General features: G+C 42.7%; 1 protein-coding gene and 1 pseudogene across 2 annotated transcripts; both read right to left on the reverse strand.

Annotated features, from left to right (window-relative positions):
- Positions 1 to 517: 517 nt before the first annotated feature.
- On the reverse strand, positions 518 to 27,490 carry LOC8024138 (cathepsin B). 2 transcript variants are annotated; one of them, XM_029966584.2, is made up of 8 exons: positions 27,460 to 27,490; positions 8,025 to 8,158; positions 7,090 to 7,299; positions 6,168 to 6,283; positions 5,385 to 5,614; positions 4,470 to 4,586; positions 1,560 to 1,688; positions 518 to 632 (listed from the first exon to the last, which is right to left on the reverse strand). In XM_029966584.2, the coding sequence occupies exons 2-8, from the start codon at positions 8,154 to 8,156 to the stop codon at positions 553 to 555; spliced, it is 1,014 nt and encodes a 337-aa protein (XP_029822444.2). In that variant the 5' UTR covers positions 8,157 to 8,158; positions 27,460 to 27,490; the 3' UTR covers positions 518 to 552. The 2 variants fall into 2 exon arrangements, with proteins under 2 accessions (XP_029822444.2, XP_040357055.1); XM_040501121.1 differs by lacking the exon at positions 27,460 to 27,490 and adding an exon at positions 8,662 to 8,696.
- Positions 18,918 to 26,963, reverse strand: LOC121045493 (annotated as a pseudogene).
- Positions 27,491 to 27,753: the final 263 nt, after the last annotated feature.

Consider the following 27,753-nt stretch of genomic DNA (forward strand, 5'->3'; position numbering starts at 1 on the left):
TCTCTCTACTGTTTTAGTACAATTAACACCTGAAGTGTTATTACGGTGTTACATTTCGGTTTTCTTCTGTGACTTATTGATCAACCCAAATCTACTCAAACCTTTTTCTCACATGCGATATTTCGTTAGTATATTTAATATTAAAAATGTTAAATAATGCGAAATAGCGGGACATCTACTATATTACGGGGCTATAAAATTCCTTCCATCATAATAAGCATAAGTTTGGTAAAAATTTATAAAAATATCAATTGACACATAGGGAAACAGAAAAAAAAAATCATTTGAAGAATCGAGAAATAATATAAAAATCTGAAATTCATTTTTTATGTGTCTTACAAATGGTATTTTTGCCGACACATTTCATTCGAGCGAGTGAGACGTACTATTTGAATAGTGGTAGGAAATGCTGAATAGTGCTAGGAAAAAACGTATATGTTTTCACCACACAGTCTGTCTTATAAAGAATTACTGGATAGGTCCTATAAGACAGAGAAGAGACAACTAAGACAACATCTTTTCGAACTGCTTTCGACAAATAATTTATTAGAGCTATTTGTTCTTGGGGATACCGGCGTTAATGTCCTCTTCAATTCCACACTCGTCCTTCCCTCGAAGGATCTTGAAGTAACCTAGAAACAAATTGCATACCCAATTTTTATGTGCACCAAGACATCCCACGGTTGAATATTTTCAACATTTGCTAGTTGATGTCAAAATATAATTCACGTATTATAAGCTCAGAATGTTTTATTGTTTTTTTATAGTACAAAAAATAGAAGTGGAAGGCATTTTGAATCTCAAGGAGCACATATATATTTTTAAATTGAATGAAAGGAAGTCGAAAATATTAAACGACAGATTGTCTTTAACACTAAATTATGTTTATGTCAATCCAAAATACATTTGTCAGCCTTCCTTTTAACCTCACTTACTTCACTGGGGACCTCTCTTGATAGTTCTTTCTTGTCTGTTTTCTAAAATTCATTAAAAAATGGAAAGACCAGCCCTGCCTAAGATCATGGTCCGTGTTTAAACATTGTTTGCCGTATATGAATTTTCTGTCTGAAGCGCGCAAAATGCTTATGCAATCGTTACAAAGCGCACAGTAGCACGTGACAAATATATAAACTGACAGCGCTCATGAAAAATAAAAAATAAAATAAAAAAGGCTTAAGGAACAATTACAAGCGAAATGGTCACATATTAAAATTATTTTGGCCTCACCGCGTCTTTATATTCTACGCAATCTTTGTAGACTGAGAACTTCACCGCTCCGTGTATAAATCAACTTTCAATGGTCTCAGATACCACATATTGAAAAGATCAAAATTCCATTTATGATTTTTACAATCGACATATACCTATATGAATTATACGTAAACATATATAAGTTCGAATATGTTAATATATGTTTCCATTTGTTCATTGGACTCTTGAATAATCCGTTTAACTAGGGACGTTAGTAGTTTAACAAAACAAAAACAAAAAAACAACAACATTACACTATAGCATAATAACCATGGTCTATTTTGTAATTGTGTTCTGGGGTATCTTACCGTGGTCACCCCAGTCTTCGTTCCAGGAGTTGGCCGCGAGCCAGTAAGGGGTGCCGTCCTCTGTGCCCCATCCGAGGATGCGAATAGCGTGGCCTCCAATGACGTCATCGCTGTGGTGCTGGTACACTCCTGGGAACGGGAGATAGTGATTATCAGGGTGCTTACATAGTAGAACATGACTAGGCAGTATTACTGCCTAAACAAATTTCATGAATTACGTGAGCAAAAGCAAAACGTCGTAACTTCTGCTCATTGACGACAAGTTATGTGAAATTAGAACTCGCAAATAGCATAGGTGCCGTTTACTGGTTAAACCAGGACATTTGTTTCTGGGTGGTTTGTGGTATTATTACTAACCTGTTATTACGCTGCGCACCATTAAGCAGGGCTAGTAACTTAGCAATTATAAGATCGAAATTAGAATACGCCTCATCTATATGGTCCCCATGGCAGTCCTACCTTGCAAAGAATCTAAAATCCGTCCAAAACAGAGCCCTTCGTTTTATTTATAACAACTACTCACCATATACCAGCATATCAGGATTACGCCAATCAGCTAACCTTCATACACTTTCCCTTCGCCGCCGAGTATCATGCCTTTCTCTCCTCCATCGAATTTTTTATCACAATAGCCACCTCAAAGAATCACTGCTATCACCTCCCCATCGTATTTTCCTGCGTCTAGATCACCTATGTAAATTACGTCCAATTCGATCATCAACTGTTTCTCACCAGACTTCCACACTACCATTGGCCATCGAGGATTGGAATTCACTACCTCATAACATCGTTTCTATTAATGATACTACTAAATTTGTTGAAGCCATTACCCTCTCTTCATCTGACCTACCTAGCTAGCTTACAGTGTTTTAATTGTGTTTACTGTTCTATTTGTTTTTGTTCTATTGCCACCCCCTTGTATAATGCCCCACGGGCCCTCAAGGAAAATAAATGATGATAAATGATGATGAATATTCGAGTTCTTTCTTTTTCTTTTTTCGTTGTCACTTGGTTTAGATGGCGCAAAGCTTTGTGCTCGGGACGTTTTTTGTTTGAATCAATGGTAGCCTATTCAGTTTTTTTTTTTTTTTAAATAATATGGCCTCGGTCATTCCGGAAATAAAACGTAATTGCCACCATTATTTGCTGTCTATTTAGCGTTGTTCGAATTTACACATATTAGGGTTCAGCAACGTGAGTTGAAGTACTGAACTTGCCGAAACAAAAAAAAAGTGAAGGAGTTTGACGCACACTCATTTGCTACATACTTTTGCGGTAAATAAGTTTGCGTTTTTTAAGGTTGTGTTACAAACTGCAGACTGCTATGACCGTATGGTTTAAACATACAGTTATTATAATGTACGCTAGAGGCTAAACTGGTGCTAGTGTGCTAATGCGAATTGAAGCACACAGCTACCAGTCGAAAATGGACTTCCGGTAATGCATTTATATGAGAAAAAGTGTTTGCATTGTCTTCCTGCGGTTCATTATAAGAGCAAGTATCGCGAACACTTCGTAGGTACTAGGTAGCTTGTTACATTTCTAAGTCACGCAGAGGAAACAATTAGTGAGCTACGGCGTTTTTCTTTCATATTCTTGTCATTAAACACAGTGCTAAAAAAGCTTCATACATGCACTTATGTGCACTGTCGGACACTGTTAGCGCGAAAACGGCGTCGGCGCGTTTCAACTTGGGGAATACACGATCGAAATGAACGAAGGACATCTGGAAAACCAAGACGTACGGCAAGAATTACGCAGTAACACGGGATCGTTAACTTCCTGTCCATGTAAATGATCAAAATAAACTAAAGGCAATGTAATATAGCCACATTTACAATAAATAAGTACTGTTTTATTGTTTCTGCTCATGAATATGTTCGAAAATGCTTGTTCTGTGATAAAAAAATCACCAGAACGTTAGAAATCTTTGAAGATAGGAAAACGCCAAAGAACAATTGACCGATAAAAGCTGCCCGGCAACAGAAATAATAATAATTAAAAAAAAAACGCCTTCCGTAGCCCACATACTTTACTCTTTACGTTTCGGAAGTGTTTAACCGCTCGTCAAGATGCAGGACCGGTACATTTGGATATATTGACAGTACGACCGTATTTGCAATATATAAGCGTCACCGGAATGCCGGTGAACCTTGACCGCACTATACGTTCCTTTCGGTTGTTATTTTGCTTAGAAGCGTCGCTCTTTTTTACACACCTGCTATGGAACAGAGGTTAGGGCCTGAAATATAGCGAAGATAAACATCGTTCACTGGTAAAGAAAAATACAATAACTAAAGCAATTACACTATTTCAATGATATTGAAGTTACATACTATTCGGTACGTCCAAAATAAGAAAAAAAATGCCTGTTGTTTTCTGGCGAAGAAAGGAGATGCACGCGCGTTTTCCCACAGGAATGCAAAAGAGCATCGGAAAAGTACACTGGGTGCTGTATGCTTTAATTCGCATTCCGGAAGTCGCATAGACGCTAGCTAGCGCCAGTTGAACATCTAGTGCACACAATATAATAACTCTATTGTTAAGATCCTCTCAAAATATTTTACGACATGAGAACAAATCGGCACAATTGATGAGGCAGCCGTGAAACACTTGGCATTTCCGTATATTTTCTTTTTTTATCGCTCTTCATTATTTTTTTCTTGGCTGACAAAACGTTTGACAATGTTGCAAGTGACCATTACTCATAGATGGTACGTACATTTGAATTTTCTTTAAATACCGCAAAACTTTCGCTCAAGTGAAATGCAGTCCCAGGGTCTACTCATAGATGGCGCCAGCGCGCCAGTGTGTCCTCTCGACGTAAGAGATAACAAGAACTTGGTCGTAAAGTGTGAACGGGTTTTTGGTCCTTCACGTTTATCGTGTAAGACATTGTTACGTAATTACCAGATTTGTAGCTCAAGAAGTCGGCCAAAACGATAAAGTCAGCCTCCACAGGTCCGTTCTTGAAGATCTCGGTCTGGATTTGTTTCTCGTCACTCGAAATAGAATACACCTTCTTGCCTGTGCAGTAAACAAATAAATGAGACGTATGTCAGACACGAACAAACATTTCGCAGTAAAAAGTGGGCAACCCCGACATTTGGCGTTGTGCACCTTTCTGTGTTCCTGTACCCGATGTCTTCTACACGTTGTCGTGTATCTATGCTGTCTGCCCTTAGTCTCGGGGGTGATTGTCCGCGCTTTTTTTTATCTTGTTCGTGAGCAATGCACTAGAAACACAGAGTCCAGAAGGACACTTGCAGATTATAGCAAAAAGGACAAGAGTTCAAACGAGCTGGCCTAAGGAGTTGCGCAATTTGAACTGAAAGCTGACAATGCGAGTATGAGGACAACCCCAAAAGTAAACGAGCTTGCTGTCATCGTTTTTTTTCTTACCCATATTTGCTGGAACATTAATTAGGGAGATGCACCATAGAATGTCCAAAAGATTTGCGTGTCGAAAGAAACAGTGTCGTCGCCACTGCACATGCGCCGAACCCACACTGCGTTTTGTATTGTAGCATGGCAATGACGCTATTTCTTGGGATATTCAAAGCTTTTGCATACTCTACTCTAAAACTCTCCATTATTCCAGCATTTCTTACTTCAACTTCATGACTTCATATGAGACATTAGTGTACCTAGATTTCCGCCTTTCCGGCCGCTTTCCTCCTCGTAACACGCATGCGCTCTCGTGACAAATTTTCCCAGGAGGCGTCCGCCATTAGACAGCAAAATACCCTTCATGGTTCGAGTTGCAGCCTCTCTTAACCCTAGGCCCTCTATAAGGCATATGACTGCAAGCAGCGGATTCCCTACCGAAGTGCTTGTCATCCTGGTAGTCCTTGCCGTAGCCCTTCCTGCAGAGATGCACGCACTTGGGCGTGGGCACGGTTCCGGTGCAGTTGGGCAGAGAGCCTTTGGTGTGGTGTTCGCAGGGAGCGAGAGAGTAAGGCTTGCAGCCGTCGTTGGTGCCGTAGAGGCCACCAGTCACGAGTCCGCTCTCCTTCCAGTATTCCCAGGCCGCCGCGGGAGTTCCGCCGTTGCAGCTGAAAAATGAAAATATTAACGCTCAATAAATTCTGTAAAAAAAAAAAAAAAAAAAAAAAAAAAAACTTTTTTACGGACGGCCGCCGATGTACCTCGCAGCCGAGGTAAAATGTGTACTACATTGCATACCCCAACAAAGTGGATAGGTGGAATAGTTGGTTCATAGTATTTAAAACGTAATAGCGCCGAAAGCACACTCAAGGACGTAGACGCCTTGTGTTTGTTCACTTTGTCTTCTTCCTTATTTTACACTCCATTCACTTTTTAAGCTGCGACATCTAGCCAGAGCTACAAGCAGGGAGAATCCCGCGATCCTTGATTTGAGCAGCGGCGGAGTTAGAGGAGAAGAGGGGGGGGGGGGGGGGAGGCAGCTTTGTAAACGTAGTTTGTGGCTTATGTTCAAGCTTCTCGCTTCGGGATCTATTATTTGGAGTTTACAACGGTAACTACCCTAATCTCAATGACGGCAGAGTGATAATCATATGCGCGAGACTCGGCACGTCCTGCCTTTCTCAAGGTGTCGGTGACAATAGTTTGCATCGAATTGCTTACCCAGCACCGCAAGAATCGCAGCAGTCCAGGAGGTCTTCGGCCGAGATGTTTACCTGGATCTTTCCTTTGCTGTGAATGCAGACACGGTCCGACATCGCCTCCGCGGCACCAAAGGCCTATGGGACATCATAAATAACTTTAGGACCGGATTTCTCACAACACAGCGTGGTGACATAGTCTTGCTAGAAGCAATTAAAAAGGATGTATAAAAAAAGAGGGTCCGATGAAGGTATGTTTCTTTAGCAAAAAGCGTCGGCCATCACTCGGGAATTCACAGGACAGTTCTTTCCATATATTATGGTACATTTTTAGAACCTCTTGAGAGTGCTGGTCATAAAAAACTACACAATTTTCTTAGAATTTTCACTTTCACATTGCCCTTCTTTTAGTTCACAAGAAATTTTATTTAGAGCAACTTACTTTATGATTCCCGTGTATGGTGGGAAAATTACGTTTGTGCCCAAAAGGGTTGTTCACACACAGACACGTGCATGAGAGCTATCAACCTTTGCATTTTACAAGCCCTGATGACCTTGTAATATATTTATAGTTCCTGACAACTTTGACTTGAGGAATAAGGGCTGCACTTGATTTAGTACTTATTGTATAAGCTTTTGCCTAATCGCATTGCCGTCATCATTTTAATTTCGCCTTTCCGGGCATCTATAGCGATAAAGGATTTGTGTAATGTTCGAAGAGTCCTTTATGCCTAAGGTCTGTATACCGCACAAGCAGGACATACCAAAAGTGAAGATCCAAAGATTGAAATCAATGTCTTGACAGTGATATCACCGTATTGAGACATATTTTATTGAAATATTGTCAAGATATCAGTGAGGACCGGATGCTCTCACAAAGACCCAGATGTAAGCGTTTCTTTTTTTTTTTGCATTTGTTCAGACTATATTCAGGGCATTCTTACCCAGCAGGAACCGCAGGTGGACTGGTCGCGGATAAGGTGAATTGAGTTGCAGTTGGGCCACTTCTTCCGTGCGTCGAAGCTCTCCGGGAGGTCGTCTGGGATCTCGTTGTGCACGAACTCTGCCAGGCGGTATTCCTTGCTCTTGGGGTGCACTCCCATCAGACCCCTGATGTAGCTCATGGAGATGGATTTGTCGAAGTTCCTTCCTGCCTTTACGTGTGACGATAAGTTATAGAATTTTTTTTGTAGGTTTGGTGACACTTGAGCATGTCCGCCGAACTTCCTATAATTTGTTTTGTAAAATAAAAGCTAACAATTATAACTGCACATTTGGGTATGGTGATTTTTGGCGTTTTTATCTTTTTATCAGGTTTCTTTCTTAAGACAACAATTACGTCCCTTGTTTTTTAACAATAAAGACAATCTCCGGTAGAAAATTTTGAAGGTCTCTCATTTTGAGTTATCAAGCAAATTTACACCAAATACTAGTTGTTTGCACAAAGGGTGACTCTTTAGAAAAAGCTATTTTTTAAATAATTTGTATTGGACGCGTAGTCAAAGTTTCTCTTCTGCTCAGTTCGAGAATCACCCGTAAAGTTATATTTTTCTGCTGCCATACCCAATAGAATTATTTGCCAAAATGTATCTCTCATTTGTATTAGGATACGGGAACGAAGAAATAATTGTTCGTAATAAAAAAATACTTGAAGTGCCGAGCAGACAAAACCTTTAATGAATGTAATTCCAATTCATTATTCGTGCGCAAATACGTATTTTCCAGAAGTAGCCCAGTGACCTTGGATATCTTTAATACTTTTGTTTACCTCCATGAATTAAATTCGCAAGCATAGAGCCCCGCACAATCGTTTGAGTCAATCAAGCAGAGCGAGAAAATATATTTCTTGGAATATGGTAAGGATTGCGTCATGACGTACCTTCCAAGTTGTGTTGATCTTGTTGATGAAGTTGATCATTTGGTCAGAGAGCGGGTGCCACTTCTTAGGATGAATCTCGCGTCCAAAGCAAACAGCGGCCAAAAGGCCTACGACCAGGAGGGACTTCTGCATGTCTGTAGCAAAGAAAAAGTATACTTACTTTTAATTTTTACAAACCACGCAGTCGATTAAAAATAAATTCGACTTTACTTTGTGTTTTTGTGCTTCAAGTTACAGAGCCCGAACGTATAAAAAAAATCTAATTAAGCGCGCTGAAAAGGAGAAAAAACACAGGAGCGCAATTGAAATGTTTTTTTTCCTTTTTTGTGGAAATGAAATAGTCCTTGCACTTTTTAAGTGTTGCCGAGTCGGCGTCGCTTGTTTCATTGTCCTAATGCTCATCTTTAACGAGTTTTCTGGTGACCCATTGAGATCACGAGACACCGCCTCTGTAACCATTGTCAAACCTTTGAGCTTTTGTACATGTCATGAGTAAGCATTTGAGCGTATTTAAGTTAAAGTCTGTTTGCCCTTACAGAAAATATTAGCCACTGTTTTCATTTGGGATTATTATAGAAAAAAGAACACCTATACTATGGTGCTAGATTTTTTTCTATAGTTCAAAATCACAGCTTGCCTGTTTGCGACCGTTTGCAGGAACCGACAACTTTCAACAAGGCGATTGACGGTTATATATTACTTATCTGAGCATGAGACAGGTCTCGGTCTGTTATCTAATCTGTGCAAAAGAAAGAGCCACAGATAATGGTACCGAGAGAACACAATGGATCGGTATGCACTAGTCCATGCGGCTACATTCTGCTCGATGATTTATCTTGTCACATGTTGCCTCTTTTCATTTGCCAATGTGACATGGAATACATATCTAGATCGACTGTTGAGTGTTTTTCGTAATGAACTGAGAGTAATTCCGACGAAAAGGAATCACCACGGTGATAAAGCACAGCTTTCTCTCTGAGACCGCACTATTTCGACATGATCTAAAAATATTTTGCCTCCAAACCCTATCATAATCGTAATATATATATATATATATATATATATATATATATATATATATATATACGTTTTTCTCTAGCTACCTGGTGCGGTACTTTATAAAGTAAAATAAACTGCAAATGTAATATTTTGTTTGTATGGCGGCTATAAAAACTAACTTTTTGGTTTTTGTTAACTCGTCGCCCAGCAATACACGTGACTTACAAAAATACCCTAACTCAAAATTAACTCCTTTGAAATTTTTAGTAGCTACCTGTAAATTCCTTGAATAAAAGAAGATGCAAACGGCGAGTTCTGGCAATATAGCGTCTAGGTCGTATACATCTCTAATGCTTGTTTTTAGTTGTCAAACCGCCTCTCTGCAACAATATTTGACGAAGTTCAGCACGCTGTGCTGCGTGACACAATCAATATATTTTTATGATCTTTATATCACCGTAAAGTTACAATTAAGTTCTTTCTTTTGAGTATAATTTGAATATTTTGCTCTAAACATATAACACGGAACATTTGCCTGAAAAACGAATATTTAGAAAAAACTTGCAAGTTTGAAGTCGATTTTTTAAACCCACCTTTTGTTTCTTTCATTTTTTTATTCACAGTTAGGCAATATAGCAGTCTGTCAGGAGCTACAAACAGAAATTGTTTGTAATACATTGTTTGTCTAGCCGCTATTAGGGCTCGAATCTCGTTCTAGGAGAGTTTTGAACGGGACTTCGCATAGGTGCTGAGCTTAGCAGAATTTTGAACTTTGTAAGGTTTTCTATTTAATGTCTTTACTTACCTCAATATCTGAGCGTAAAAGCCAGTGAAGCAACAATATTTATCCTAACAGTATTTATTTACTTGGCACTGAAGTAATTTTCAAGGTTTGTGAGCTTCGTCCCATGTATTGACGGAGAAGATACGTAACATCTAGACTCCCGTACGGACTTAAGTAAAGAGGGAAAAGTCTAAGTAAACCGGCACGAATCACTGAAAAAAGAAATGGAACCTAAACCGCATGACTAAAGCGTTTGAAACCTTACACGCTACGAAATGCTTGTTATTTTACGAGAGTCCGCATGCGCACAAGATAAACCGTACTTCATAAGCGTCAGGTACTAAATCATACATATGTATATGCTCTAAATATCTGTTTGACATAAGAAAATATGACAATTACATTTCAAGTTCGGTATTTCGAACTCAAAGCCGAAAGCAAAAGGCCCCAGAGGAATTCTCTAACGATCTGCATTCCCCCGAATCGGGAAGAAGTAAGCGCTGTACCCGAATTTGTGGATACGGACTTTTTTAAGTGCACTACTTCAAATTTCATTAATGTTTATAGTTGGATATTTATATAATGCTAACGACAAATAGAAAGCATTACATAGGCCAAAATTCTGCTCAGCAGAGCCCCTATGCGAAGTCCCGTTCAAAACGCTCATAGCCCGAGATTCTAGTCCTAATAGCGGCCATACACAACGATATATTACAATTTTTGTTGCTAGTTCCTGATAGACTTTTTTATTACCTAACTCTATATAAAAAATAAAAGAAATACAAGGTGTTCTTTATTTAGAAAATTGACTCCACACTTGCTAGTTTTCCGAATTATTTGTTATTCAGGCACGTGTTGCACATTATTGTATCCAGCCCAAAATATTCAAATTATACTAAGAACAAAGAGCTTAATTGGAGATTTACGGTGATATAAAAATCATAAAAATATGTTGATTAAGTAACACAGCACAGCTTGCTGATCTTCGTCAAATATCGTCGCAGAAAGGCAGTTTGACAATTAAAAAAAAAAGAAGAAGAAAATTAAGGATCTTATGACCTAGACACTTAATTAGCATAAAAAAGCATATCTCGAAAGTATTCCCGAAAAGTTATATTTATGCAGCATAAAAAGTCGGGAAAAGGAATTGAGTGAAAAATGGCACCCCCGATAAGCTGGAAAAACGTCAGTTTCCGCCATGGTCGCTTCAACGGTCCATAACTTGAGAACAAAATATCGGACGAATCAGGGTTTCGATTAGAAACTTGCTGAAAGTCATCGAAAAACACTAAATCAATAAATTGCAGAACTATAGAAGCACGCGCAGCATTTTCCGGCTTTCTGAAAAACCGCAGAACTTCGACGGGTTTTAGGTTTTGGTTTGCAATCGGAGCGCATCTCGGCACCGACGGCACCGCACCCCTTGGAGAAATAGTGCAACAGCCTGTGCTGCGTTGAGCGGGGGCAGCGCAGCCAGAGGTTGGTTGCACTATTTCTCCAAGGGGCGCGGTGCCGTCGGTGCCGAGATGCGCTCCGATTAGGCGGTGGTTTTTATCACCGCTTAAGTCAACGGTCCATGTCAGAAAGAGAATGTGTGGTATGGAACGTGGTTATATACGCATTTGAGCATTTGACCGCAGCGCCCTCTCGTTCCTAAATGTTGAGGCAATGCATGCAAATTTTAACGCGATTATATACGCATTTTACCGCAGCGCCCTCTCCTGTATAGGCGTTGAGTGGGTACATGCAACGTTTCATCCATGATATCCCCAGCTCTAAGTTATTACCACATCTCAGAGCCCCTTACTCGTCCCGCAGTCGTGGCCGAGTGGTTAAGGCGATGGACTAGAAATCCATTGGGATCTCCCCGCAGAGGTTCGAATCCTGTTGACTGCGCAAACAGTTTTTCTTTTTATGTGAGCACGGACGCCGGACGGACGGACGGACGGACAAAGCTAGACCCCAAGGAACTTTACCCATAAAAGCATGCGAAAGACAGTAAAAATTAAAGCACGGTTCTTATACTAATGATTAGTAAGTATGAGGAGTTAAAAAGGTTGAAGTTGATTGTCAGACATTTTCTACGAGATCTTCAAATCGAAGTTCATCTGGCTGATGTAAAGAATACTACATTTATTAGTCACAGGTAGTTGTTCGAGTTTACTCGCCTTTCCTTTGGTTTGTCCAACTTTCCTGCCAGCTTTAAACGCCTAATTGACGTTGTCCTCGGTGACGCAAAGTACGAGTTTACGACGGCGTACATTGATGACGTAGCTGTTTTATCAAGAACATTCGAGAAGCATCTCGTGCACCTTCGCATCATACTCGAACAAATGCGCCAGGCCGGCAATCTGATTCGTCCAGTTTAGGTTCAATTGGCCTCGCCTGTAATCAAGCTTCTTGGCTTTGTTGTAGATAATGACACGCTGCGCCCTAGTGAAGATAAGTTGAGAGCAATAACGAAGTATCCACCCCCTCATGACGTCAAAAGCCCAGAGAGGTATCTCGGGATAATTGCGTTTTATAGAGATTTCATTCAGCAAAGCGCTGAGATGAAAGAACTTCTGTACCAACAGCTTCGAAAAAAAAAAGAAGCGGTGTTGTGAGAAACAGCAGCAAACCGCATTTGCGTGCCTCTCAAGGCCTAACACTGAAAACGGGTGTCTAAATATGCCCGATTTGAATCCTCCCTTCAGGTTGCAGACCGCCGCAAGCGATAACGGACTAGGAGCAGTTCTTCTGCAGGAATATGATGGCGTTCTTCGTCCCGTAGCTTTCACCAGTCATACGTTATCCGGCTCGAAGGGAAACTACTCAACCGAAAAAGAGTGTATGGCAATTATTTCCGCACTTAAGAAGTTTGACATATACCTTGACTGCGCCTCGTTTTGAGTTTAAACTGAACACATGGCTCTCTCGTGGCTCAAGTGGTTTTGAAAAGCCAGCAGGACGACTCGCTCGATAGGCCCTTTTGCTCCAGCGGTGCATGTACACAATCGAGTACAAGCGTGGAGTGGCTAACTACGTTGCAGATGCGTTGTCCCGTGCTCCACTTCTCGGGCAGGAAATGCAGATGGGTCCCGGCTTGGTGGCAGTGGCTAATGCAGCGCCCAACACACTAGCTTCGCGGTGGGGAGCCCTGGTGAGCAGAGGAGCTCCGGGCAGCTCAGCAGGATCCGAAGGACTTTGTCAGAAAGTGATGCACCAGCTGGCAGAAAAAAAACAGAGCCGATGCTGTGAATCCCAGAGACTTATACCTGCTGAGCAGCGACGGCATACTGCTGTGGTACATCCCCCAGGTGGACGATAGGTTTAGGAGCCCGACATTCTAGACTGTAATACCACGTAAACTGCGTAATTAATTTATAAGATATATGCATGATTTCGCCTTGGCAAGTCACAGCAGTGAAAGCGAGTCTTACGAAAAGTTATCCCATATTGCAACGTGGCCAGGCATGAGGCAGGATGTAATGAGGTACACACGTAGGCTGCCCGATTTGTCAGAAAGCGAAACCCCGAGAGGGCCGTCCACCAGGTTTAATGCAGTCGGTCTAAAGCAAGCTGACCTGGGAGTGCGTTGCCGTCGCTGCCGGTGACGTTTTCGGTCCCTTTTCCCGTAGTCCACGCGGAAATCAATATTTCTTAGTAGTGAACGACCACTTCACGAAGAGGGTAGAAATGCTTCCTTTGCGTCAACTGGACTCTAGGAAAATCTAGGACTGTGTTCTCGAGACGTTCGTGCACTTTGGCATTGCCGCACCACTCATTACATCGAACGTTTCCTTTTCTTTTTGACAAGGTGTTTGTGGAAGCGTGTAAGGCGCTAAGAATACGCCACAAGCAGACTTCGCCGCACCATCCACAGGCGAATATCACGAAAAGAGTCAACCGTAACCTGAAGCTGATGCTTGTAGCGCATACAGAGCGACACAAAGACTGGGGCGCAAAATTGACAGAAAGGTCATTCGCTACCCGCACAGCAATCAACCGGTCCACGGGTTTTACTCCGGCTCGACTTAACCTTGGGAGAGAGCTCGTGTTTCCCCTGGGAAATGGCCTTCTTTGCACAGATCCTGCAAGCATGCGGCGCACTACCACGCCGTTTTCAGAAGATCTACAGAAGCGTTTCACGGAGAGCTTGTGTGAAGCTCTGGAGAGCCTCGACGTCTCGAGACTAGCAGGCGAACCAGTGCAACAAGGGGAGGAGAAACCTGCAGTTCAAGGAAGGAGATCTGGTGATGAGGCGAAATCATCCGCTAAGTGATGCTGCTGGAGGCTTCACGGCCTCCTTAGCAAAGAGATAAGAAGGCCCTTATTGTGTTAGTAAGAAGCTCTCCAACCTCTCTTACGAGCTGGTGCACTGTGAATCTGGTGAAGTTTGCAGGTGAATTCAGGTCGCCGACCTAAAAGCTTCTTATGAACCCGAGGACGTAGATTAGAAAAAAGTAGCGGAAGCTCTTAGTGCATTATATTCATGCCCTCTTCGGTTTTTATGGTACAGTTGGGAGGGCGTCACGGCCTTATGTTGCTTTTAATTACTAGTTTCTCGCGACAGACACGTAGTGGCGGCGACGCAGCTCCCATCATCAGACCCACCACATTCGCATTGGTACTCTCTGGAAGTAAGGAAGTCCAACCCGTGCTCGCCCATCTGCGAAGACCCTTGCTCACCTAGAAACAAGGCCCCCAAGACCTTCTATGACGGCCGTTATATGACGGCCGTTATTTTGTGTTTCGGAAAGGGGGAGATGTCTAGAAAACCTGGGGATTCAAAACGTTTTGCCCATGCAGGTTGCCCCTCTGACAGTCGTCAGTGGTCATCTGCACCGCAAGGGGGCCAAGCGCAGCTGGCCACGCGAGCGGCGCTCTGCCGCTGATAAAGAGCCGTCACAGCGTATGTCCGGGGGCTCTTGGGATCGTGGCGCGGGCGATAACAGTCATTAAATGTATACGTGTGGTTGAACCGGGGTGCTGTGACGGTTTCCAATACGGGTAGCAGCAGGGGAATGCCCGCAGATGTAAGTGAATATAGTTTGCATTGAGTTGCTTACCTGTCACCGCAAGTATCGCAGCAGTCATGGAGGTCTTCAGTCGATATGTTCACCTGGATCTTACCATTGCTGTGAATGCAGACTTGGTCCGACATGGCCGCCGCAGCAAAAAACGCCCGTGTGAGGGCATCAATAACTTTAATATGTGATTTAAAACGAATGTGGCAGAGACTTGTAGGAAGCAATTCAAAAGTAAGTCAGAATAATTAAGCTCCGAAGAAGCTAAGTCTCTTAGCGGGACGCCTGCCATCACACCAAGGCCTCCAGGAGACTACTTTGTTTGTAGATTTAACATTGTATTATTTTCTAAACTTCATAGGCAGTGGTCTTCCAAATGAAATGGACTATTTCTTCGACTTTGGATTTCTTCGTTGTCCTTCTACTAAATAACATCAAATTCAATAAAAAAAATTCGGCTGAAGATTTTTTTGTACGGTGAGAAAAAAGTGAAAGCCGTTTACAACTCTCTGTAACGCCGAATTGGAGCGCAGCTCTCGAGGAGGAGAAGGGAAGGGTTACTGAAGGGAGGGTAGACCCCTCCTCCTCCTCCTCCTTCTCCTACTCCTCCCCTCATTCTTTAATATGCTCCGGGGGGGGTCACCTGACCTCGGGGGGAGGGGGTCACTTGACCTCGGGGGGGGGGGGGGGGGGGTGTCGCGTGACTTTGGGGTGGGAGGGGGTCACGTGACCTTGGGGAGTCACGTGGGGGTCACGTGACCTTGAGGTGACCTTGGGGTGACCTGGGGTAACGTGACCTTGGGAGGGGTCACGTGACCTTGGGGTGACCTTGGTGGGGTCACGTGACATTGGTTACGCCGACGGCGACGGCGACGCCGACGGCGATGGCGCTCAAGCCAGAAACGGACGCCTAAGAGCTGCGCTCTAAAATTTGAATGCCCACAAGAGATTTGCTCACCCACCGACAAGTACATGAGAAGTAGCTTAATTTTGCATTTTACACGCATTGATTACCTTCTAAGCAGTTATTCATTCCTAACAACTTTGACTTCCGGAATTAGAGATGTACTGGACGTAGTATTTTTTTGTGAGAGTTAGCCTAATCGCTTACCTTTACCATTTTAACGACGCCCGTTTAAGTGCCTGTATCAATGAATACTCTGTCACACTCTGAGAGTCATCCCCTTAAAGTTTGACATCTATATATCGCACAAGCAAGGTATATCACACTTGAAGGTCCAAAATATTCATATAAACGATTGTCCACTGATATCACCACATTTAGAACTATTTTACCAAATACCTGGTTAATACCTATTTCCAGATAGGACAGGATACTTGTACAAATGCCCAGATGTAAGCGTTTTTTTATCTGTTTATATGGTCAGAGCATTCTTACCCAATAGGAATCGCAGGTGGACTGCATGGGCGTACCGACCCCAGGGGTGGTGGGGGGGGGGGGGGGGGCGCAAGGGGGGCGCTTGCTCCCCCAGTTTTCAAAGTGGGGGGCAAGGCATGTGTTTTGACCGCCCCCCCCCCCCTTTCCCCCTGAAACAGCCGCCACTGGGCAGGGCAAACACTGGCGGGCGGCGGCCAAGGGACCTCGCTGAGAAGCATTCGCAATACGCACTGTCACCTCGTGCCGCCTAAGCAAAGAATCCCGAAGGAAGCGGCTTGAGTTTCCACCGGAGGAAGGAATTCGCAACAAGTTGTTGATTATCTTAGCCACTCCGCGTACTCTGCTTTGACTGCATCAAGGCATTTCACATAAGAAAGAATACTTCCGTCGAGAGTCAAGAAACGTCTTTCTTGAGTAGAGCAGGGTTTAGGAACAGGAAAAAAGGAATCGAAAAATTCCGAGCTCATGAAAACAGTGCCTTTCACAAGAAGTCCGTCGAAATGGTTATTCAACGGCAGCAAGGCACTCCGGTCATCTCCCAAGTGGTTCAGCACAGCCTGCCCGAACAGAAAAAAGCTCGAGCTGGTCTTTTAGTGATCGAAGCTCCTTAAGGTACTTAGGAAGTAACGGAAATGGCGTGCGAGGCCATGACGCAGATGACGGGAACCTTATGTCACTGCTTGAAGAGAGGGAAAGCGACGTTTCAGAGCTGAAGGCCTGGCGGAAGCGTCGAGACAACTGGCTGGCGCCAACCATCCAAAATGAGATTTTGGAAAGACTGGGTCGTATGGTGCAACGAGATATCGTAGACGAAATAAAAAGGTCACCTTTTTATGCGATCATGGACGATTCCCCGACCGATATGTCAGGCCTTGAACAGTTCACAATGTGTGCGCGATGCGTTGATCCTAGTTCGCTTTTTATCAAGGAGTTGTTCACAGGCTTGTACAATCCGCCAGACTCCCCAGCAGCAACGCTTGCTGCTTCTGTCAAGGACAGTTTACTCACACTGACGCTGAGCATGCAGGATCTTCGCGTACACTGCTTCGACGGCGCTGCCAACATGTCCGGCCGTCTACATGGTGTGCGAAAAATTATGTCAAATGAACGGCCAAGAGAGCCCATAAATTCACTGCAGAAATTATTCCTTGGATCTGGCGTTGCAAGTGATATCTCGGAAAAGTGACGCAATGTGTGAGGTCATCACAATTGTGAAGGATGTCTCAAACGTGATCTTGGAATCCACTAAGCGAAAGAAGATGTACATGGACATCGTGGTTGAGCCGTGTGATGGCGGGCCAATCCCGAGAGTTGAGCGACTAATACCCCTGTGTTGAACACGTTGGGCTGTCAGAGTCACGTCTGTGTCGTGCTTCGGTGAAAACTACGAGCGAGTGCTCAAAACTCTCGAAGAAATCTTGAATACACCAGGCGCTGTGGCAGACGCAGAAAGACCGCTCTGATGGGTTTTGCCAAGCGAATAAAGAAGTTTGAGACAATGTTCTTCCTGACAGCTGCAATCAAGGTATTCGGGCCTTGTGAGCAGCTGGCACGGACATGCAAAACACGCAGTACAGTGCGGCGGGTGTCAAAAAGGCGGCGATGTTGTTGAGAACCCTCTCTGATCTCAGCACACAGGAGTCTTTTGATCAACTTCTGCGTGAGGCAAGACGTTACAGCGAAGACATGGACATTCAACTGTCCCACTCGAGAGAGTGAGGAAACCTCTTCGCATACTAGAGGCAACGGACAACCCAACGCCTCCGGTACAACTTACCCTCGACCACAAGCATCGACAAGGTTTTTTATGCGGTTGTTGGCCGGCTCATCAATGAAGTGCAACGACGGTTCACACAGGGTGGTTTCGACATGCTCGTGAGGCTAAAACAAATCCTCCTCGTCTCAGCGAAAAGGAAAGCACCGTGTTCAGAAAGATTGAAAGAACGCCTGGGGATTCACGCTTCAAATTTTTGCCTGGACCAGTTGCGTGTGCAGCTTCTGATGCTGCCAACAATAACAAATCCCGCTAATATATTATTCTATGATAACTAATGCACAGCGTACCGCTCCCCGTCTCGAAATTGTTTTATCCTCAAAATATTTTTGAAGTTCACATTCCGCAAACCCCGTCAAGTACTGGGCACGCAAAAATAGTCGTCAAGAGTAAGCCTCTATACTTTTTCTGGTTATCTGTGTAGAGTGTCAACGCAGTAAACACCTAAGGTGTTTTATGGTGTCATATTTCGCTTCCTCATGAGGCTGATTTATGAACGCAAATCTACTCAAATATTTTTCTCACATGTGAGATTTTCTTAGTGCATTTAACATAAACGGTGCATAATAATGCAAAATAGCAGGACACATAAAATATATTACGGGGCTATCATTTTTTTCAGTTATAATGGGCATAAGTTTGGTAAACAATATAAAAATATAAAATGAAGTATAGAGAAACACGAAAAAGCATTTCAATTGACGAATCGAAAAATGTGAATATGAGAAAATAATTTTTTTGTGTCTTACAAATGGCGTTTGTGCCAACACATTTTATTTGATTGAGTGGGCGGTACTATTTAAGTACCAGTGCTGAATAGTGGTAGAAAAAAAAACGTATATTATTTCACCGTACACTCTATCTTACGAAGGAATACTGGAAAGGTCCTAAAGGTTAGAGAAGAGGCAATTAAGACAATATCTTTTCGAACTGCTTTTGACAAATAGTTTATTAGACCTATTCATTTTTGGGGATACCGGCATTAATGTCGTCTTCAATTCCACACTCGTCCCGCCCACGAAGAATCTTGAAATAACCTGGAAGAAAATTGCATCCCAAAGTTACACGCGCACCAAGACATCTCACGTTTTAATATTTTCAACAATTTCAAGTCGACGTTTTAAACACAATCCATGCCTAATACGCTCAGAATGATTTATTTTCCGTTTACACTATTGAAAATAGAGGATGAAGGCGTTGGAAAACTGAAGTCGCACATAATTATTTTTAAAGGAATGAAATGAAGTAAAAAAGCTTAAACAACAAATTGTTTTTAAAGGGTATACCGCAGGGCTTTTTCATTGTCTCCGATTTGCTTGAAATTTTGCTTCACAAGGAAACATCGGTAATATAGTATCCCAAATATTAGGTCAAAATATTGTTTTTTCGCGAAGTTATTGAATTTACAGTTGTGGTCTTTACTGTGCTTTTCAAACTGAAAGTCTCTACTGGCAACAACGAGAAAGTGACGTCTGTAGAAAGCGGGGGTTCACTTTTTAGACTGTAGAATTTGTTCCCAACTGATTTGAATCAGTTTCATTGTGTCAAATCCTTTGGAAGCTCACTCCAGTACCCGCGCCCCAGCACGGAAGAAATGATTGGCATATTTTATTTTTTAGACTGCTTGCTCGACTGGCAAGCCTGCCTGCCACTGACATCGCGGTACTGAAAAGTGCGGGTATATTTGAATGTTGGTTTTTGCATCATTTTCATTTGCCGATTTCGCAATAACTATAATGAATTGCGCCATACTTAAAAGCATACCGGAGAGGGTAAAGGCCGGGGAGTCAGAAAATATCGTGAGTTGAGGTAGCTCAAAAAATCGCCGGAGTACCCCTTCAATACCAAATTGTGTTTAAGCTCAATCCTAAAATATTTGTCAGCTTTCCTTTTAACCTAACTTACTCAACTAAGGACCTTCTTAGATAGTTCTTCCTTCTCTCCTTTCTAAAATCCATTAAAAATGGGAATTACCAGGCCTGACTTAAGTCATCGTCTGCATTTAAATATTGTTAACTATATCTGAACATTCTGTCTGAAGTACACAAAATGCTTATGCAAAAGTTGAATAGCGCACAATAGCGCGTGGCAAACACCTAAACTGAGAGCGCTCATGAAAAAAAACAAAAAAAAAAAACAGGTACAATTAAAAACGAAATGGTCACATGTTAAAATTGTTTTTGTCTCATCACGTCTTTATATTCTCTGTATTTTTAGTAGACTGAGAATTCCAATACTTCTCATTGTAAAAATATACGAAATAAATAAAATATGCGAAAAAATAAAACGAAATAAATAAATAAAAATAAACTTTGAAGGGCCTACGATACCACATATTCAAAAGATAAAAATTACACGTATGATTTGTACAATCAACATATGAAACCCTACATGAATTAAATGCAACTTATATAAGTTCTTATATTATAAAATATGTTTCCATATGTTTATTGGACGCTTGCATAATAGTTTTTTTTTAACTAGGGACGTTAGTTTTCAAACAATAAAACAGAATAACAGCATTACAATACAGCTAAATAAGAGTTGTCTATTTTGTAATTGTGTTCGCGAGTATCTCACCCTTGTCGCCCCAGTCCTCGTTCCAGGAGTTGGCCACAAGCCAGTACGGGGTGCCGTTCTCTGTGCCCCATCCGAGGATGCGAATAGCGTGGCCTCCCAGGACGTCACCGCTCTGGTGCTGGTACACGCCTGAGAACGGGAGATATCGGTTATCAGGGTGCTTACATAATAGAACATGATAGGAGGTAGAGTATCACTACCTTAAGGCATTTAAAAAGTCTTCCTTGTCTAGAAAAGTAGACGTCGCACCATATTAAGGACGTTTTGAGATAACGGAAAGCAATATTAGTTTCATTCATGCCTAATCGAATCCTAGGGATTACTTGAGCAAAAGCAAAACTTCATAAGTTTTGTTCATTGACGACAAGTTATGCGAAAGAAGAACTCGCAAATAGCGTAGGTGCCGCTGACCGGTAAAACCAGGTCCTTTGTTTCAGGGTGGTTTGTGATATTATTACTAACCTGTTCTTACCATTAAGCAGTGCCAACTTAACCATATTCGAGTTTTTTTTTTTTTCTTTTTCGTTGTCACTTGTCCTAAATGGCGCAAAGCTTTGTACTTGGCACGTTTTTTTTTGTTTGAATCGATACTACACCATATAGTTTTTGTTTTATAACATAACATCGGTCATTGCTTTGGAACCGTTTTCTAACGTGGCTGAAGATTTGTTTACAAATAGCTTTTCCGGCAATAAAACATATTTGCCATCATTATTTGTGGTCTATTTAGTATTGTTCGAATTTACCCTTATTAAGGGTCTGCAACGTGACTTGGAGTGGTGAACGTGCCACAGCAAAATAAAGTGAGAGAATTTGACGCACACTCGTTTGCGACATACTTTTTGACAAATACGTTTGCCTTTTGTAAGGCTGTGTTAGAAACTGCAGACTTCTATGCCCGTACGGTTTAAACACAGAGTTATCATAATGTACTCCAGAGGCTCTACTGGCGCTAGTGTGCTATTACAAATTGAAGCAGACAGCAACAAGTCGAAAATTAACTCCCGGTAACGCACTTCTATGGGAAAAAGTGAGTGCTTTTTCTTCCTGCGGCTCATTATAAGAGCAAATTTCGCGAATATTTCGTACGTACTAGGTAGCTTGTTAAATTTCTCAGTCACGCAGACGAAATAATTATTCGGCTACGGCGTTTTTTTAATTTATGGCATTGAACACAGTGCTAAAACAGCTTCAAACATGCATTTATGTCCACTGTCGGACACTGTTAGCGTGAATACTGCGTCGGCGCTTTTCAACACGGCGGATATACGTGCCAAAAGAATAAACAACCTCTGGAAAACCAAGAGAGACGGCAAGAACTACGCAGTAACACGGGATCACTAACTCCCTGGGGATGTTGACGATCAAAATAAGTAAAGGCCATGTGATATAGTCCGATTTGCAGTAAATAAGTACTGGTTTATTCCTTCTGGTCATGCATATGTCCGAATATGTTTGTTTTGTGTTCATAATATCGCCAGCACCTTCCAAATTTTTGAAAATAGGAAAACGTCAGAGAACAAGTGCCACATAAAAGCTGTCCGGCATAGGTTTTCAACCGCTCGTAAAGATGAACAACGGTTTCATTTTCATAAAGTGACAAGACGAGCATATTTGCAATATATAACTTGTTACCGGGATGCCGGCGAACCTTGAACACACTCTCCTTCGCTCAAGTGGAATGCAGTTCCAGTGTCTGCTCCTAGATGGCCCCAGCGTGCCAGTGTGTTTTCTCGTCGTAAGGGATAACAAGAACTCTATCGTAACCAAACGCAAGTGTCCGAACGGGCCTTTAGTCGTTCACTTTCGTCGTGTAAAACATTGTTATGTAATTACCAGATTTGTAGCTCAGAAAGTCGGCGTAAACGGTGAAGTCAGCCTCCACAGGTCCGTTCTTGAAGATCTCGGTCTGGATTTGCTTCTCGTCGCTCGAAATAGAATACACCTTCCTGCCTGTGAAGTGAGCAAATATATTAAACGTATGTCAAACACGAACACAGTATTTGCGATAAAAAGCGGGAAACCCCGACATTTGGCGTTGTGCGCCTTTCTGTGCTCCTGTACCCGTTGTCCTGTACAAGTTTGTCGTATATTTGAGCTGTCCTCAGTCTTAAGGGGTGAGTGTCCGCACTTTTTTTTTTATCTTGTTCGTGACCAATGCACTAGAAACACGGAGAGTCCAGGAGAACACTTTCAGATTGATAGCAAAGAGGACAAGAGTACAAACGAGCTGGCCTAAGGAGTTTCGGATGTTAAACTCAAAACTGGCAATACAGGTACGACGACAACCCCCAAAGTAAAAGATTTGGTCGTGCTCATATTTACTGGAACATTAATTAGAGAGTTTTACCATAAAATGTCCAAAATATTTGCTGGTCTAAAGAAACGTTTTCTTCGCCACTGCACATGTGCCGAACCCACACTACGTTTTGGATTGAAACATGGCAATGACGCTATTTCCCGGGATAGTCAAAGCTTTTGTATACTCTACTCTAAAACTGTATATTATTACAGCATTTCTTTCTTTAACTTCATGACTTCAGATGGGAGACATTAGTGTGTTTAGTTTCTGTCTTTCCATTCGCTTTCCTCCTCGCTACGTGACAACGCAACGAATGCGCGCTCGTGACCAATTTCACCAGGGGGCGTCCGCCATTTTATCCCAAAGACCATTCATAATTCCAGTTGCAGCCTCTCTTAAACTTAGACCCTCCGTTATAGCCACGTGATTGCAAACAGCAGATACCCTACCGAAGTGTTTGTCATCCTGGTAGTCCTTGCCGTAGCCCTTCCTGCAGAGATGCACGCACTTGGGCGTGGGCACGGTTCCGGTGCAGTTGGGCAGAGAGCCCTTGGTGTGGTGCTCGCAGGGGGCGAGAGAGTAAGGCTTGCAGCCGTCGGTGGTTCCGTAGAGGCCACCACTGACGAGTCCGCTCTCCTTCCAGTATTCCCAGGCTGCCGCAGGGTATCCGCCGTTGCAGCTGAAGAACGAAAATGTTAATGCTCGATGAGTTCTGTGAGAAAACAAAATCTGCTTCAAGGATGGCCACTGATGTACTCCACAGCCGAGCTAGAAAGTGTCTATTTTATACCCCAATAAAGTGAATAGGTAGGATAGTTGCTTCATTGTCTTTAAAAAAGTAATAGCACTGAAATCACAGTCAAGGACGTAGACGCCTTGTGTTTGTTCGCTTCGTCTACGTCCTTGCTTTATACCCCATTCACTTTTTAAGCTGCGACGTACAGCCAGAGCTACAAGCAGGAGGTATCCCGCGATCCTTGCTTTGAGCAGCGGCGGATTTAGCGGAGAATAGGGGGGGGGGGGGGGGGGGGGGGGAAGGCAGCTTAGTAAACGTAGGGTGTGGCTTATGTTCAAGCTTCTTGCTTCGCGATCTATCGTTTGGCGTTCACATCGGCAACCAGCCTAATCTTCGATTATAATGCAATTAAATGCAAAGGTGCAAGCGAGCTGGACAAGAATGACGAAAATAATCCCTGGAGGAGGCATTATTCCCCTTCTCCAGGGATTATTTTCGACACCCTAATTTCATTGACGGCAGAGTGATAACCTTATGCTCGAAGCTTGGTACGTCCTGCTTTTCTTAAGGTGTCGGTGACAATAGTTAACATCGAATTGCTTACCCGGCACCGCAGGAATCGCAACAGTCCAGGAGGTCTTCGGCCGAGATGTCTACCTGAACCTTTCCTTTGCTGTGAATACAGACACGGTCCGACATCGCCTCCGCAGCGCCAAAGGCCTGTGTGAAATCATATAAAAGTTTAGGACCAAATTTCACATAAAACAGCAAGGTGTCCGAGTCTGGCTGAAAGCAATTAAAAAGGATTTATAAAAAAGAAGCTTCTAAAAAGGTATATTTCTGTAGCAAAAACGTCGGCCATCACTCGGGGGTCTACAGGACAGTTCTTTCCATTTAATGTGGTACATTTTTAGAACCTCTTAACAGTGCTCTTCATAAACAAATAGACTATTTTTTTTTTGTTTTGACTTTCGCATTGACTTTTGTTAGATCACTTTAGAATTCCTATGTACGGTGGGCAAATTACCTATGTGCCAAAGCAATACCACCTAGAACACAAGGCCTGCGCGTTTCCTCCTCTTAACGTCATCACTAGTAGATCCCCTCAGCGCCCCCTAGCTAGGTCGGATGAGTACCATCGTCTGCTACATCGTCTGCTACATCGTCTGCCACATCGTCTGCTACATCGTCTGCTACATCGTCTGCTAAATTGTCTGCTCCCTCCCCTGCTTCGTCGTCTGCTTCTATGATCTGTGTAGAAGATAATGAAACAGATGCTCACGCCGAATGTCGGTTGCTTAGCATACGATGAAGTTAGGCGTTCACGTGAGGCGTCAAATGCATGAGTGAAAATGCCTTACTGCTGTGCTGAGGGCTGCAAAGCCCTTTGCGGGACGCTGGACGCTGGCACGGAATGCCATTTTTGAGGGCGCTGTTTATACTTTGCTCACTTTAAAGCAGAGAACGCAGTCAACGCCACAAGCGCGAGAGCTCAAGGTCGCTGCTCTGAGAGGGTTCTTCCGCAGAACGAGCGCGCGCGCTAGAAATGCACCTGTCAAAGCCCGGAGCGCATGCTAGCTCGCGCTCCTGGCTGAGGGAGTGTTCGCATGCACGTTGCAAATGAACTGGAAGCTCTCTATCAGCTCGCGCTCAGCAATCGTGCACACAGCTGCGGCCGGCAGTGAAAGCGACGTAGTAGTCACACTACAGTCACACGGTCCGGCCCTACTCTCGTGATGCTTCGGGGTGTTTGCCGCTTGCGGCGGGTCTGGGATCTATTAACGAAACGTCAGGCGCAGGCCTTGTCTTTGAGGTGGAGTTGGCTCAAGAGTCTTGGTAACTCACAGACACGTGGATGAGAACTAACTGAACTCTACGTTTTACAAGCACTCATTACCTTCTAATATATTTATAATTCATGACAACTTTGACTTCCGGATTTACGGCTGCACTTTATTTAGTACTTATGTCATAATCTTTTGCCTAATCGCATTGCCGTCATCATTTTAAGTACGCCTTTCCGGGAATCTGTAGATATAAAGGATTCGCGTCATGTTCTTAGAGTCGTCTCCTTCATTCCTAAGCTCTGTATACCGCAAAAGCAAGGCATACTGAAAATGAAGATCCAAAGATCAATCTGTAAACACTGCTATCACCACATTGAGAGATATTTTATCGAAATATTGTCAAGATATATTACCAGTGAGGATCGGGTGCTCTTACAAAGACCCAGATGTAAGCGTTTCTTTTTTTTTTTTTTGCATTTGTTTAGAATATGGTCAGGGCATTCTTACCCAGCAGGAACCGCAGGTGGACTGGTCGCGGATAAGGTGAATTGAGTCGCAGTGGGACCACTTCTCCCGTGCATCGAAGCTTTCCGGGAGGTCATCTGGGATCTCCTCGTGCACGAACTCTGCCAGGCGGTATTCCTTGCTCTTGGGGTGCACTCCCATCAGACCCCTGATGTAGCTCATGGAGATGGATTTGTCGAAGTTCCTTCCTGCCTGTAAGCGCGACGATAAGTTATAGTATTTTCTTTTGTAGTGTTGGTGACAGTAGAGCATGTCCACTGAACATCCTATAATTTTTCATAAAATATAAACTAACAAATATAACTGCGTATTTCGATATGGTGATTTTTGTCGTATCCCCTTTTTTCTCATGTTTTTTTTCTTAAGACAACTACGACGTTCTTTGTTTTGAAACAATAAAGACAATCTCTGGCAGAAATTGTTGTAAGTTACTCATCTTGAGTGATAAAGCAGATATGCACCATATACTAGTTGTTTGCTCAAAATGGGACTCTTTAAAAAAACTGTATTTTTTTTAAATATTTTGTATTCGACTCGAAGTCACAGTTACCCTCCTGCTGAGTTCGAGAACCACCCGCGTATTTCTATTTTACTGCTGCCATCCGCTATAGAAATATGTGCCGAAATGTATATCTTATTTGTATTAGGATAGGGGAACGATAAAGTTATCCAGAAAAAAAGCATAGTGCCAAGCGGACAAAGACTTTAACGTATTAATTTCTAAATCATTAATTCACGCGCAAATACGTATTTTACAGAAGTAGCCCAGCGGCCTTGGCCATCTTTACTACTTTTGTTTACCTCCATGAATTAAAGTCGCAAGCATAGAGCCCCGCACAATCGTTTGAGTCAATCAATCGGAGCGAGAAGATGTATTTCTTGGAATATGGTAAGGGTTGTGTCATGAGGTACCTTCCAAGTTGTGTTGATCTTGTTGATGAAGTTGATCATTTGGTCGGAAAGTGGGTGCCACTTCTTAGGATGAATCTCGCGTCCAGAGCAAACAGCGGCCAAAAGGCCAACAACCAGGAGGGACTTCAGCATGTCTGAAGCAAAGAAAAAATTTACTTACTTTTTTTTTTTTTTTAAATACTCAGTCGATTAAAAACAATTTTCGACTTTACTCTTTTTGTGTTTCAAGCAACAGAACCAGAACGTCTCAAAAAATCAAATTAAGCGCGTTGAAAAGGAGAGAAAACGCAGAAGCGTAATTAAAATATTTTCTGTGGAAATGAAATAATCCTTGGACTCATTAAGTGTTGCCGAAAAGGCGTCGCTTGTTTCATGGCCTTAATCCTCAACTTTAACGAGTTCTCTGGTGACAATTTGATGTCATAAGTCACCACCTCTGTGGCCATTGTCAAACTTTTGAGCTTTTGTACATGTCATTAGTAAGCATTTTAGCATATTTAAGGTTAAGTCTGTTTGCCCTTTCAGAAAATATTAGCAACCAATTATTTCTTTCGGGATTATTACAGAAAAGCAAAACACTTATACTATGGCGCTAGATCTCTTTCTATAGTACAAAGTCACAGCTTACCTGTTTGTGACCGTTTGCAGGCACCGAGGAATCTCAACAGGGCGATTGACGTTTAAATACCCCTTATTTGAGCACGAGACATGTCTGAGTTTGTTATCTAATCTTTGCAAGAGAAAGAGCGACAGATATTGGCACCAAGAGGACACAATGGACCGGTAGGCGTTAGTCGAATGCTGCTAGATAGTGCTCGATGATTTATCTTGTCACATGATGCCTGTTTTCGTATTGCCAATATGACACGGCGTACATTATCGACGCAGATTGTTGAGTACAATGAACTGAGAACAATTCCGA

Source organism: Ixodes scapularis, unplaced genomic scaffold, assembly GCF_016920785.2.
Source record: "Ixodes scapularis isolate PalLabHiFi unplaced genomic scaffold, ASM1692078v2 PGA_scaffold8__174_contigs__length_109621045, whole genome shotgun sequence".
NCBI lineage: Eukaryota > Metazoa > Arthropoda > Arachnida > Ixodida > Ixodidae > Ixodes > Ixodes scapularis.

What these genes read in the sequence shown, in the direction of transcription:
- LOC8024138 (XM_029966584.2), bottom strand. Translation starts at nt 8,156, where the DNA reads ATGCAGAAGTCCCTCCTGGTCGTAGGCCTTTTGGCCGCTGTTTGCTTT. An exon ending in CCACCTGCGGTTCCTGCTGG is followed by an intron (nt 6,284 to 7,089) that starts GTAAGAATGCCC and finishes GATGTCCCATAG; the next exon opens with GCCTTTGGTGCCGCGGAGGC. An exon ending in CGAAGACTGGGGTGACCACG is followed by an intron (nt 633 to 1,559) that starts GTAAGATACCCC and finishes ATTTGTTTCTAG; the next exon opens with GTTACTTCAAGATCCTTCGA.